This window comes from Clupea harengus, chromosome 7 (genome assembly GCF_900700415.2).
Source record: "Clupea harengus chromosome 7, Ch_v2.0.2, whole genome shotgun sequence".
In the NCBI taxonomy this organism is placed as follows: Eukaryota; Metazoa; Chordata; class Actinopteri; order Clupeiformes; family Clupeidae; genus Clupea; species Clupea harengus.
This window is the reverse complement of record NC_045158.1, coordinates 17,930,220-17,944,434: the sequence shown is the minus strand read 5'-3', so window position 1 is coordinate 17,944,434 and position 14,215 is coordinate 17,930,220. Positions and strand designations below refer to the sequence as shown.

At 44.3% G+C, this 14,215-nt stretch overlaps 1 protein-coding gene across 1 annotated transcript in view; it reads left to right on the top strand.

The window, feature by feature from the left end:
* The window catches only part of antxr2a (ANTXR cell adhesion molecule 2a), a 69,869-nt gene that overhangs the window by 7,472 nt on the left and 48,182 nt on the right, over window positions 1–14,215 (top strand). Inside the window, exons 7-10 of the mRNA XM_012835114.3 lie at window positions 534–614; window positions 3,955–4,015; window positions 4,431–4,526; window positions 9,382–9,451. Of these exons, the coding sequence (XP_012690568.1) occupies window positions 534–614; window positions 3,955–4,015; window positions 4,431–4,526; window positions 9,382–9,451 (308 nt within the window). The remainder of the gene's footprint in view (window positions 1–533; window positions 615–3,954; window positions 4,016–4,430; window positions 4,527–9,381; window positions 9,452–14,215) is intronic.

Below are 14,215 nucleotides of genomic sequence, written 5' to 3'. Positions count from 1 at the left end.
TGAAAATCCACCTTAAATCAGCTTTCAATTATTGGCCAGGGATTAGCGCCGGTCTGCGACAAAGAAACTGCCGATCTGCAGAGCCCTTCCACTGCTACAGTCAAATTATGGGCCTTATAACCATGAAGTCTGACTGGGCATCAGAACTAAGAAGTTTGAGAAAGGATGCCGTGAATGAATCTAAAACTTCCTCCGCTGTCCAATCATCTAGCTTTGATAGTGCTGTACTCGGCCCATTGTAGTTTCCTGCCGCTGCTGTCACATAACGTTTGCGATACGAGCCGTTAGTCTAAACAAATGTCAGGAAGAGTACACAGCGGTGAAACCTCACTCCCAACTGTGAAGTGGTTGTAATCTTAGAGCCGGCCTCAGGCTGGGTCCGTTGGAGGAAATGGCCAGCAGGTTTTGTGTTGGGCACGGTTCCACAGAAGGGTTTGGCCGACTTGGGACATGTCCATGTGAGGGTGTGTCTGTTCTTGGTGATTCGTTATCAGTGCTTCTCTCTCTCCCCCCCCCCCCCCCCCCCTCTCCAGCTGGCGGACATAGCTGACTCCAGAGCCTACGTGTTTGCTGTGCACGGGGGCTTCAAGGCACTCAAAGACATCGTCACCTCAGTATGTCTGCAGCTGTAACACACACACACACACACACACACACACACATACAAAGGCACACAGGCATACACACACACATATATAAACATACAGTTATGCACACTGCTCCTTTCAAAGGCCAGCACAGCTCCAGCTCATAAACATATTTCTCATACCTCATATATTCACTGGCTCTTGCCTTCCTTTGCCTCATTAACTCAGCACATCTGCAGCTCACACACACACACACCGACACACACCGACACACACAGACACACACAGACACACACAGACACAGACACACACACACACACCACACACACACACACACACACACACACACACACACACACACACACACACACATGCAATGTATTCACATAATATATTTATATATATGACATGTGTGTACAACAGAACTTCACTAGTGCATTGGGTATGTATATGGTGCTTCTCTCAAAGGCTGTGAGTTGCAGTGAGTTGAACTTTTGAAGGCGGTTGCTGGTTGCACGTTAGATGCAGTTGTCATGGAACAGTACTCTCACAGGAAATGACCCATCAGTTCCGATTCTTTGTACAGATGGATGTGTGTGTATGTTGTGCAAAAACATTGTGTTTTTGATGGTGTTGCACTTCAGACGGAGGTCTAGAGCTCTAATAGGGTGTTTATATTCTGTTGTGTGTCCATCCGCTTCCATTAAGGATAATTTACTTTTCCCATGTGAACAGGCTTCTTTCAGTTAGTCTACAACGTACAATTCATGATGTTTTAAAGAAATTCGTATTGCAGAAAGGCAAGCCAAATTTCAGCCACAAAAATACTTTGTCTTCCTTTAGGAAGATTAAAAAAAGGTTGTGGTTAGGTACAAATAGGCCTCCACAAATGTCTGTCTTGTTTCTAGTGAGATGTTCCAGTTGTTGACAGTTTAGTTCTGATGGGCTCGGACCTGCTGTGCGGGCCTGCAATGATGCTGTGGCGTGCGCTCAGAGCAGTATGTTTTTCTGGGATGCCGTGAGCATCAGGAGAATCGGCCTCTAGAGAAACACACAAGTGTTTATGTAGGTGTGGTGATGTTGCCTCAGTCCGTGGAGAACTCGCCATGAAAACAGGCGAATCTTTGTTGGACGTGAGCTCTGGTCAAAAACCATAAACATCACCCATGAGGGAAGGCACATAAGACATATTATTCTCTGGCAGGGACAAGAAGAGTAACCTTGGGGAGCCAGGTGAGATTTGTGGGAAGGTTTGACTTGAAATGTGTCCAGGACTGAACAAAAATCATTGCTGTGTTCCGTCAAACTAAAGCTTTTTTTCTAGTGTTCCTTCTTTGTTTCTGGCCCAATGGGTCCTCAGGCCTTTTGCAGCACGCATGCATTCTCCAGTGATTAGTAATTTCGGAGCCTGGACGACTCTGCCTGCTCTGCCTCGATGCAGGGATTTCTAGGGTTTGAGGTCATCTGTGCAGCTCCCTGGTTCTCTTTTCTCTTCTTTTCCTGTCTCTCTCTCTCTCCTTCTCATTCCTTCTCTCTCTGACTCTCTCTCTCTCTCTCTATTTGTTGCTCTCATATGCTTGGTATCTCTCTGCTCTCCCTCCTTCTCCCTTTCTCTCTCTCTCTCTCTCTCTCTGTTGCTCTCATACGCTTGGTATCTCTCTGCTCTCCTTCCTTCTCCCTCTCTTTCTCTCTCTCTCTCTGTCTCTCTCTCTCTCTCTCTCTCTCTTTCTCATAAAGAGGTTTGGTGAATAGTGCTTAACACAGGACTCAGTCTTACCTCTTTTGTCTCTCAGGCTGCTTTTGCTTTGCAGAAAACTTGCTTTGATTTGGGCATTTTTCAGTCTGATGTAAGGTTGGTGTTGGATGATAGTTTATGTGCAGATGAGCTACTTTCTCCATTCAAAATTGACTTCAATTTGTGTAGCATATAAAAGTCTAAAATATAAAAAAAGAAATATTTAGACATAATATGAACAGAAGAAAGAAATATTTAGACATAATATGAACCGGACATGAACACGTATAATCTACAGCAGAGTTTGTCCTTTAGATTTTTTTTTGTTGTTTGTTATTCAATAAAGTATGTGTGAGTGTTTTGGTGAGGTGAAGTGAATATATTTAGTTTCAGTAGATTTGGCAGTCACTCGTCCTCACGGATTCAAAGAAGTGTGACAGCTGTGAGTTTAATTTGATGAGCCTGAAAGGTCCCTCACACACAAGACAACCTCCTACCACAGACTATGTGAGATCTTTTTTAAGAAAATGTCCATGAAGACACTCATACTTGCCCTATACACGCACACACACGTGCACACTCAAACTCACGCTGACGCTCACACACTCACACTCCCACACACACACACACACACACACACACACAGACACACACACACACACACACACACACACACACACATGCAATGTATTCACATAATATATGTATATATATGACATGTGTGTACAACAGAACTTCACTAGTGCATTGGGTATGTGACACACACAGACACACACAACACAGTTGATAATGTCTTTTTCCATCGTTACATAGTGTAACAGGTTACACTCTGAACTGTTTCTATTGATTTCTGCTACCTACCCTGCACACACACATCTGTCCTGGAGTCTCTCCTTTGCTCTTGTCTGGTCTATCAGTGTGTGATGAAGTAACTGACTCCTCATTGTTCTCAGGTGTGTGTGTGTGTGTGACCGATGTAAGACTGTAAGATAAAAGTGGCGAGCTCTCCTGCAACGCCATCGCTCTCAGTAAAGCGGTCGGCGTGCCTTGTGTGGTGCGGCATTATCACTCCTAGTTAACCGCGTCTGTGACCCACACCTGAATGGCCTCTCCTAGAGACCTGAGGAGTGGAGATTGTGCCTAATGTGTAATGCGGTTGTCTCTGGGTGCGCGCCGGACGCACATTTGCATAGTTTGTGTTGATTTACAGGAGGATAGAGGACGTGGAGGCCAGCTTACGAGGCGGCAGCGGCCCTTTTTATATGATAATGGCGCGTCTCTTTTAGCCTGCCCTGCAAGCGAGATGGGTGTGTGCATGTGTGTGCATGTGTGTGCATGTGTGTGTGTGTGTGTGTGTGTGTGTGTGTGTGTGTGTTTGGGGGGTGGGGGGTGATGTGACACTTGTGCATAATTTCTTCATAAAGACCTGACACGGTTCTCTCACTCTCCTGTTTCCTCTCAATGCGAAAACACACACACACACACATACATACACACACACACTCACACGCAAAGACGTGTGTGAGGAGCAATGGCTTTGAAATATGAGCCAGTTTGTTTGTTTTCAGTGATAGTTGATAAGCAAGAGATGGCAAGGACAGGCTTGAATTAAATTCTGTTTTATTTATTCAGATCCTGAAGAAATCATGCACAGAGATCCTCAGCGTGGAACCCTCCAGTGTGTGTGCTAACCGTGAGTGCTAACTGTGGAAACAGTGCCTTTAAGTGTGTGTATGTGTGTGTGTGTGTGTGTGTCTATCCCGACTGTGGAAAAAGTGCCTTTAAGACAGTTTGAAGTGTGTGTGCAGAGTGTGAGAAGCGTTCATGTGTGTGTGTATGTGTGTGTTATGAATATTGAATATTGTTTGTGTTTGTATGTTATTGGTTTGTATGTGTATTTGTAAATGAAATGTATATCTGTGTGAGTACTGTGTATATAGTACGTGTGTGTGTGCATGTGTGTGTATGCGTGTGTGTATGCGTGTGTGTATGCGTGTGTGTGTGTGTGTGTGTGTGTGTGTGTGTGTGTTTGAAACAAAGCCTGAACCCTGCTGGCTGGGGCCAAAACCTGCTTCTTATTTTCCCCTCATCTGGTGTGCATACCTCAGAGTCCTTTGACATTGTTGTGAGAGGGAACGGCTTCACGCTGGGAAAAGCCAAGGAGGGAGCTCTGTGCCGCTTCAAAGTCAAAGACCACACTTATGGTGAGTATTGCACTGCACTGCCCATCACAGCAGAACTGCCTTTTCAGCCCAGTCCATTCTAGAAAATTCCACTGAATTCCACTCCTATTCCATTCTATTCCATGCCATTTCATCCCGTTCCGTGTAGTTTAGGTTGTGTTCCATTCCATTCTAGACTATCCCACTTTATCTGATCTGGGGTGCATTTCTTAAATAATGATGGAAGTCCCTGCTGAGCCATGGTGGTACGACGCATGTTTGGCTGAAATACCAACCTGCTCATTCTCGAAACCATAGTAGCTATGTTGCAAACTTCCGCTTCCGTCGTTCATAGCACCATTGCAACATCGTTGTTAATGACGTAATGCAACATGTACACCTAGCTATGTCAGTTATCGGACAGTGTCAAACATCGGCCATTCTGTTAAACAATCAAAATGCTAAGTTTAATAATGGATTAACAATCGATATGCTCAGTTTAATAATGGATTAACATGACAACGCGAACGTTTGCCGATAACACACACATGCCGATAATTAAAACCGTTACGATACAGTGGTTCCCAAACTTTTTACAGTCCCGTACCCCTTCAGACATTTAATCTCCAGCCCCCCTTGAAAAAAAAAAAGTTTTCCTTTTCACCTTTTACTTTAATTCCGTTTTAATCCGTTTCGGCTCATTTTGTTCACCCAGAGGTAGATTGATGGCTTAAAATGAGTGAATAATATGTGCCACAAGTGACCCAAACCTTCTAAGGTTGTTGTTTGCCAGCCATCAACAGAACAGAAGACTAAAAAAACATTATTTGCAGGCGATTGGGAAGATGCGAATGCATTTGACAGGCTACGGAGGTCTGTGTTGAATAGGGGGGCGTGGCCGGAGCGGAGTTCAGCACAGACGTGACATTTTCTCAGTGGTTTTGTTTTCTAATTAATGCTTGTTCATCGTTGCGATCGTTGTTGTGTCTATAAGAAAGAAATACAGCCTCGCAGGACAAAATACAGGGGAATTTGGGCGATTTTGATGCACAAAATTATGTTTCCGTCTGAAAGTTGCAATTCTGTTTCAAACGGTACATTCTGCGAATTCCGTCCGTTTTCTGTTATCGCGGACATTTTCTCCCCGCGTACCCCCTGAACCACTTCGCGTACCCCTGGGGGTACGCGTACCCCAGTTTGGGAACCGATGCGATAGAGGGTAAAATGAGCAGTGGTGTATAAAGTACCCAAAAGCCATACTTGAGTACAAGTAAAGATACCTTACTGGAAAATGACTCAAGTAAAAGTAAAAGTAACCTTTTAGAATACTACTTGAGTAAAAGTCTTAAAGTATCTGATTTTTACTGTACTTAAGTATCAAAAGTAATTTTCTGATATTAAATGTACTTAAGTAATGAAAGTAAAAGTACAAGTAAATGCTGTTAATAAAAATTCAGGGTCAGAATTTTGAGAATTATGAAGTTTATTCCGACTAGAATGAGCATACTTATAAACTGGGCCTTATTTGAACACAATTTTAACACAATAGGCAATACTAAAGCAGCACATTGTAACATTTTGTAAATGGGCAACCTACTCCTGTATCCCAAGGTATGCATAAGGCACAGCCTGAGAGCAATAACCTGGCGATCTGATACAAAGCCATAGCATTACATCAGGATCATCAGTTTTACAAGCAAGTTATCAGTACAGTGACTGTGAAATACTTTCAGCAACATGTACACACATCCCTTGAACAATAACGTTACTAGCGGCTATCTTGCTCCACACTGCTACGTTACTGTACTGTACTTTAGATTGTCACCATCCTAGCTAGCTAGCTAGATACAGTACCTCGCCAGAGATGGAATAAAGAATAATAATAATCTTTGTAGCTAGCTTGAAATATTATATACATTTCTTACCCAGCGGTGAAAGAACATGACTAGTCTACAAGGTTGTGCTCATTTTTTGATTGAGACCTGTATGCTTTTGCTTCGATTATTGTGGTGTCCCCTTCGTTGTTGATCTTAATGTTTTGGATATATCCTTCCACTGCATATTGCAGTCTATTTTGCCTTGTTCTGGAGGATATCGCAGAGAAAAGACTCCAAAAAGAATCACTGACACTGACACACAGTGTTGTGCATGAACGAGTTAAAAAGACGTAGCAACAGTAACTAAGGGGGCGGGGCTTTTGCGAACGGTCAATAGCGAATTAACGTGCGCTACGACCACTGATTCGCCAAACCTGCTTGCAGTCTGTGTTCTACCAGTCCCCGTCGTTGGTCTCATCACTCTCATGATTCATTTTTTTTCTAAAGATGATTTGAATTTGTAACGAGTAACGAAGGTTTCAGGGGAAATGTATCGGAGTAAAAGTATCAATTTTCTTTGCAAAATGTAGCGAAGTAAAAGACTTCAGTAAGTACAGTAACATATTTCTACTTCGTTACTATACAACACTGAAAATGAGTCCTACACATTTACTAGAGTAGCTGATAGAGCGGCCTCATACTTGTAAAGAACTTACTTATAATTAATTAGTTTTATGTTGTGTGTGTCCCAATATTTTATTAATTACAGCCTAATCAGCTTAAATGTGCAGTGGCTCCATGGTAGGAAGATTCTAAGGGAGTTTTTCTCAAAGTAAACAATTAAAATCCAGGTGTTTTTGTCCTAATGACTAGCTGCAGCAGCTCCAACCACCCAACTTTGTGTCCAGGTTGGCACTAGAACTAGAACTATGCTTAAAGTAACACCAAATTGTTGAACCATTGTTGTAATGATGGAGATTTCGACGATGGTTAGACAACTATGCTTTTCGAGAAATTCACTCCTGGGAGTTCTTGTTTCAGTAGCAGTCCATGACCCCGTTGTGTTCCATTGTTTGGCATTGCACGTTCTGAGTTGAACGTGTGTGAAGAACTTTTACCCCAGAGACACTGATTTGAGCCCCTTGAAGGTGTCCTCCAACAATAGCAGTTGTACCGTGTGCTATAAGGAGGATGCCCAAACAAGGCTTCACATCTGCCTGCGGGCTGTTATGGAGTGGAGACTTCCCTTTCCTGCTCTGGCATGGCCGCTGCAGACTACTCTCTTATCTCCACTCATCGACCTAGAGAAGCTGCCCAGACATGCTTCTGAAAATGGAACTTTCCGGTTACGAGGGCCTGCCTGCCCTCCCTGGCCCATACTGCTCTTATGCGTTTATTTGCTTGCTTCTGAACATGTTTGGAGTTTTCTTCATTACTGTTGCCACATTTTCATGCTTGTTTCTATTTTGAGCGTGCGGAGCAATCATTTGATAAGAATCCGAGCGGCTCATGGCTGAGACGGAGGCTACTGCATGCCATCAATCAAGCCCTGCACTGATCTTTCCACTGCCAGATAAAAATAAGCCATAACCCCGTCGTTTTTTTTATGTGGTTATTATGGGTAGACGAGGCGCAGTCCTCAGACATGGCTGCCAACTGCCACATCCTCCAGCCCGTGTCCAGAGCAGCATCTGCGACCAGGAGCCACATGACTGTATCAGCAGAATGAGTGGATGGATAGATGGCTCGAAAACGCTGGCAGGATTGGTGAATGAACAGGTGTATTCTAGGAAGTGAACCCTAGCTCAGACGGGAATATATCAATGGTGATTACACACCGTGTCAACCTTACTTTCTTCAAGTACAGAAACAACAGACTAAATAGCGCACTAAATATAATTAGTACAAAGTAAATATATTTATATTCATATTTATTTATTCATATTTATATATTCACAGTAAATATATTTAGACACTACATATATTGGACACTACAGACGACATGTTTGCTGTTGTAATGGCCCAGCATGAATTGTCACCTGCATGGGGTCTCCTGTTGAAGCCATTCCAGGATTTTCCTCACACCCCTCCCTCTATTTGCCACATCACAGTGGTATTGTAATTACACACTCTTTCCCATTCAGCTCACACACACACACACATGTGGCTCACACATGCCTTCATACACACGTCAGCTTTCTGTACACCACCCTTGGAAAGAGGGAATGAAAGAAGGAAAGAAAAAAAAACACCTGCATCGCTGCCTGTCCTCCACCTCCATCGCTGCAGAGAAGGACAAAGCAACTGGTTTATGGGCTGCTTTTGTTCACCGCCACCTGGGCTGTCAATCAGTGCATACAAAAGCGCTTTTCTTTAACTCCTACAATGCTGAGTGGATCTAAACTCAACTGCACAATAATAATGCAGATCTACTGGAAATGGTTCATGCCCCTTTGTGGTTTCTAGTTCCCCTCTCTAGTTCCTGTGTTAACCTCAACAGCCCCCCCACACACACACACATTTCCTATTTCCAGTTTTGTAATGTGTGCGCAGTGTGGACGTCAGCTGTCCCTCTATGACCCCCCTCCCTCGATGACTCATTTAGGCTTTGGCCTGTGTGCCCCTCCCACACTAACACACACTCACACACCCCACCACACTAACACACACTCACCCCTCACACACTAACACACACTCACACTCCCCCCCACACACACTAACACACACTCACACACCCCACCCCACTCACATGGCTGCAGTGTTGCACATCTGGAAACAAGTTCACAGTCCAATAACGATATGCTCTCTCTCTCTCTCTCTCTCTCTTTTCTCTTCTCTGTCCTTCATTTTCCCCTGTCACTCCTCCTAACTCTCTTCCCCACTCCCCCTCCCTCTCTCTGCCCCTCTCTTTCTCCCTCCTTCAATCTCTCTCTCTCTCTCTCTCTCCCACTCTCAATCTCTCTTCCTCTTTCTCACTCCCTCCCTCTCTCTTTCTCTCTCTTCCTCTCTGTGTCCCTCTTTTAATATCTCTTCCTCTCTTTCTCATTCTCTCGCTCTCTATCTCTCTCTAATTTTTCCAGATGAGGTGCCAAGCGTGGTGAGAGATGATTACGTGCTCTGTCCAGCGCCCATCCTACAGGAAGTGGGACAGTAAGTTCCCCCTCTTCCCTCTTTCATTAATTACCCCACACACTGATGTCACGAGGAGGATCATAGTCTTTTATTAATTACCCCACACACTAGTGTCACGAGGAGGATCATGGTATTTTATTAATTACCCCACACACTAGTGTCACGAGGAGGATCATGGTCTTTCATTAATTACCCCACACACTAATGTCACGAGGAGGATCATAGTCTTTTATTAATTACCCCACACACTAGTGTCACGAGGAGGATCATGGTCTTTCATTAAATACCCCACACACTAATGTCACGAGGAGGATCATAGTCTTTTATTAATTACCCCACACACTAGTGTCACGAGGAGGATCATGGTCTTTCATTAATTACCCCACACACTAATGTCACAAGGAGGATAATGGTATTTTATTAATTACCCCATACACTGATGTCACGAGGAGGATCATGGTCTTTAATTAATTACCCCACACACTAGTGTCACGAGGAGGATCATGGTCTTTAATTAATTACCCCACACACTGATGTCACGAGGAGGATCATGGTCTTTCATTAAATACCCCACACACTAATGTCACGAGGAGGATCATAGTCTTTTATTAATTACCCCACACACTAGTGTCACGAGGAGGATCATGGTCTTTCATTAATTACCCCACACACTGATGTCACGAGGAGGATCATGGTCTTTCATTAAATACCCCACACACTGATGTCACGAGGAGGATCATAGTCTTTTATTAATTACCCCACACACTGATGTCACGAGGAGGATCATAGTCTTTTATTAATTACCCCACACACTAGTGTCACGAGGAGGATCATGGTCTTTCATTAAATACCCCACACACTAGTGTCACAAGGAGGATCATGGTCTTTCGTTAAATACCCCACACACTAATGTCACGAGGAGGATCATAGTCTTTTATTAATTACCCCACACACTAGTGTCACGAGGAGGATCATGGTCTTTCATTAATTACCCCACACACTAATGTCACAAGGAGGATCATGGTCTTTCATTAATTACCCAAAACACTAGTGTCACGAGGAGGATCATGGTCTTTCATTAATTACCCCACACACTAATGTCACAAGGAGGATAATGGTATTTTATTAATTACCCCACACACTGATGTCACGAGGAGGATCATGGTCTTTAATTAATTACCCCACACACTGATGTCACGAGGAGGATCATGGTCTTTCATTAAATACCCCACACACTGATGTCACGAGGAGGATCATAGTCTTTTAATAATTACCCCACACACTAGTGTCACGAGGAGGATCATGGTCTTTCATTAATTACCCCACACACTAATGTCACAAGGAGGATCATGGTATTTTATTAATTACCCCACACACTGATGTCACGAGGAGGATCATGGTCTTTAATTAATTACCCCACACACTGATGTTACGAGGAGGATCATGGTCTTTCATTAATTACCCCACACACTAATGTCACGAGGAGGATCATGGTCTTTCATTAATTACCCCACACACTAATGTCACAAGGATGATCATGGTCATTTATTTGTTTTATATTAAACATGGGAATACAATTCTTCATGAGATCAATAAAGTTATAGATCTGAATGCCTTTCTGTTGGCAGAAAGGTTATTTTGACCTCTAAATCAGCTTGAAGTGTTAATTATTAATAACCATAATAATAATAATAAGAAGAAGAATGTCATTGGACATTGCAGTGATGCAATCCAAACTGAGACACAAACTAAGACTAAATATTTCCTGCACGGTTTCCAGAGCAATCCATGATGAAAAATGTTTTGATGTAACCTTGACAGGATCATACCCTGCTGATGACTCAGGGTCATTTCAGGAGTAGTTTTGCCATGAGCGCAGGGACATAAGGAACAGCACGGGAAACGGCACGTCAAAACAGCATGTAAATACATGTGGCATAAGCTAGTCATTTGCCAGTAGTTAAAAAAACCAGTAAGAACAGTAAGTAACTTACTGCTGAATATATTGTGGTTTGGTGATGACACTGCTTTGTGTGCATTGCATTGGAATGAGACACTCAGTATGATAAGAATGATGTAAATGACATTATCTTTTTCAAGCCATTTAATGTAGTTGTAGTAAGCCCCCCCCCCACACACACACACACACACCTTCCTTCCTTTCACTGATTGTTCTCTTTAGCTTATTATAAAGCACTTAGCGCATAACATACAGCACCATAAACAAAAAGGCCATCTCTGCTACACGGCGCCTATTTTAAGAGCCTTGCTTAATTAACTCTTGGCTTGCGCTTGTGACCCATTAAGTGGTTAGCTGCTACGGGCAGCGAGTAAACACATCTGTTGGGGGGGTGAAGGTGTGTGGGGCGGAGTGGGGGTTAAAAGGATGTGCGGCAGATGCGTCCGATCCCTCCGCCTCTGGTCCTGTGTAAATAATTCACCAGCGCGCCGACACACCGCTCCGCGAGCCACCTGCAGCCAACGTCTGAGCCGCTGCACCCCTCCCTCCCTCCATCTGTGCTCCTCGCTCACAAGCCAATCACACCTCCTGTCATCATTCCCCCCCCCCCACCTGCTTTCTCTGCCCATCTCCCACCTCAGCCCATCTACCTGAGGGGCACGTGACTGCCTGGCAAAATCTCGCGAAATCACCCGCAAATGAACAAACCCCTGAAACTGGTGACATCTGAGCGTTTTTTTTTTTTTTTTTTAGTGGAGCAACACTGTCAGAAGTGGGGTGCTAAGCGGCGCGAAGATTAGCATTTGGACGTGAGCCAGCGCTGTGCCGTTTAAGTGTCATCTGCTCTTAAATATGGCTAAGTGTACTCTGTGTGAGCCGCTGTGTGGATTCCTGCTACCTGAGGGGATTTGCGCAGTCTGTGTCCCAATTCAGTATCTGGTTCAGTGGAACCCCTGTCTTTTTTATGAAGGGGAATTCACCGGCGTACAGGCAGGAGAAAATTCATAAAAAATTATTCAAATATAAGAAGAGGTTTAGTAGATACAGATGGTGGAACTCTCATGTATTCTCAGAGTGATGAAATCATCATCTTAAAAATCCCTATCACTCTACCAGACCCCTTAGCAGAAGTTACACAAACAGTTACTAGAGGTCATCAACGGGTCTAGAGCCATAGTGGGTTCTAGATGAAGTGTTTTGGATTGAGTCTTAATTACCTCTCCACTAGCCGTTCTCTGACTGATAACCACTAAGGAACCAAGGAGCTGTCGCTGCTAACCCTGTCATCACCCCGCCATTACTCTCTTCCAATAATCTTCACATGCAGTCAGGCAACATTGGACACATTAGGCCCATTCAACCCCCCCCCCCCACACACACACACACACACACACACACTCCACTGGCAGCTCCAGCTCTGAATGTAGGCTAATGGAGCTCAGATGAAGCTGGAGTGGAGTCCCAGTGGGGCCGCACAGGCGCTGGGAGGGATGTCCAGGAATCAGAGCATCCTCTGGCCTGTTCTGCTCTTAGCTCTTCTCCCTCTCTTCCTCCTCTCTTCTCTCTCTCCTTCTCCTCTCTTCTCCCTCTCCTCTCTTCTCCCTCTCCTCCTCCTCTCCTCTGCTGCTCTTGTCCTTCCTCATGGGTCCTCGTTCATGGCGGGCAAGAGGTCTCATCTGTGGCGACAGCTGCTGGGGCTAAACAGAGTATGAGGGGGGCATCTGTTACCCCCGACAGTCACACACACACACACACACACACAAAAACACAAACACACACACACACACCATTAGCATTAGCAGGAGCAAGATGTACCCCTAGAGAGCACATGGGGGGGGGGTTACATGTGCTTTCCATGGAGGGGTTGGTTAGGTTGGAGGGGGAGCGGCAGAGTTTGTGTCCTCACCGACGTTTTGACAACCAGGGGTGGGGGGCAAAGATAACAGTGGGGTCCTGCTGACACCTGCCCAATAAGCGCTCACATGGGCGAAAGGGAGAGAGAGATGGGGCAGAGCAGGGCAGGGCAGTCGAGCATGACTCATCAATAATCAATCCTGTCTTCATGGCTCAGATTGCACATGCCATTTCTTTCTCCTCCATCTGTGTGGGGTTGGAGGCCTGGTGCTCTACCTGGTGCTGATACCTTCATGGTGGGGGGACATGTGGGGTTGGAGGCCTGGTGCTCTACCTGGTCCTTCATGGTGCCCCAACCTGCCCTGCTGGTCCTGTCACACCTAAGATTCTTTTTTCTTTTCATTTTGAAAAAAAAAAAGATGTTGCACTTGGACAAAAACTAACACTGAGAGTACAAAACATTTGTGAAAGTTTGTGAAGAGGTTTGTGAAATCTGCTTATTTCAGAGTAAGTAAAATTGGTACTGGATGTGGGCTCCTTTCTGTGGGGGGTCCTGATGATGGTCATTTTCAAGGTTATTTTTTGACACTGTTAGGGACAGACAGTAGAGGAAAGTAGACCACAAAGTACATTTTAGTGTAACAAATTGAATATGATCACAGGTCAGATATGGACTACTGGAGAAGCATGGCGTGTGTGTGTGTGTGTGTGTGTGTGTGTGTGTGTGTGTGTGTGTGTGTGTGTGTGTGTGTGTGTGTGTGTGTGTGTGTGTGTATGTGTTTGAAAGAGAGTCTTGCCGTAATGCCAGGTAGTTCTGTTGCAACGGCACACCTTTAAGAGGATTTCCTGTCAGCCTTATCTGTTGGAAACACATTTACATTTGTCTCTGTGCTAATATTATACTGTAAATATAGACAAAAAACAACAGATATCAATTACATTCACACTGATCACATCTTTAGTAGTTT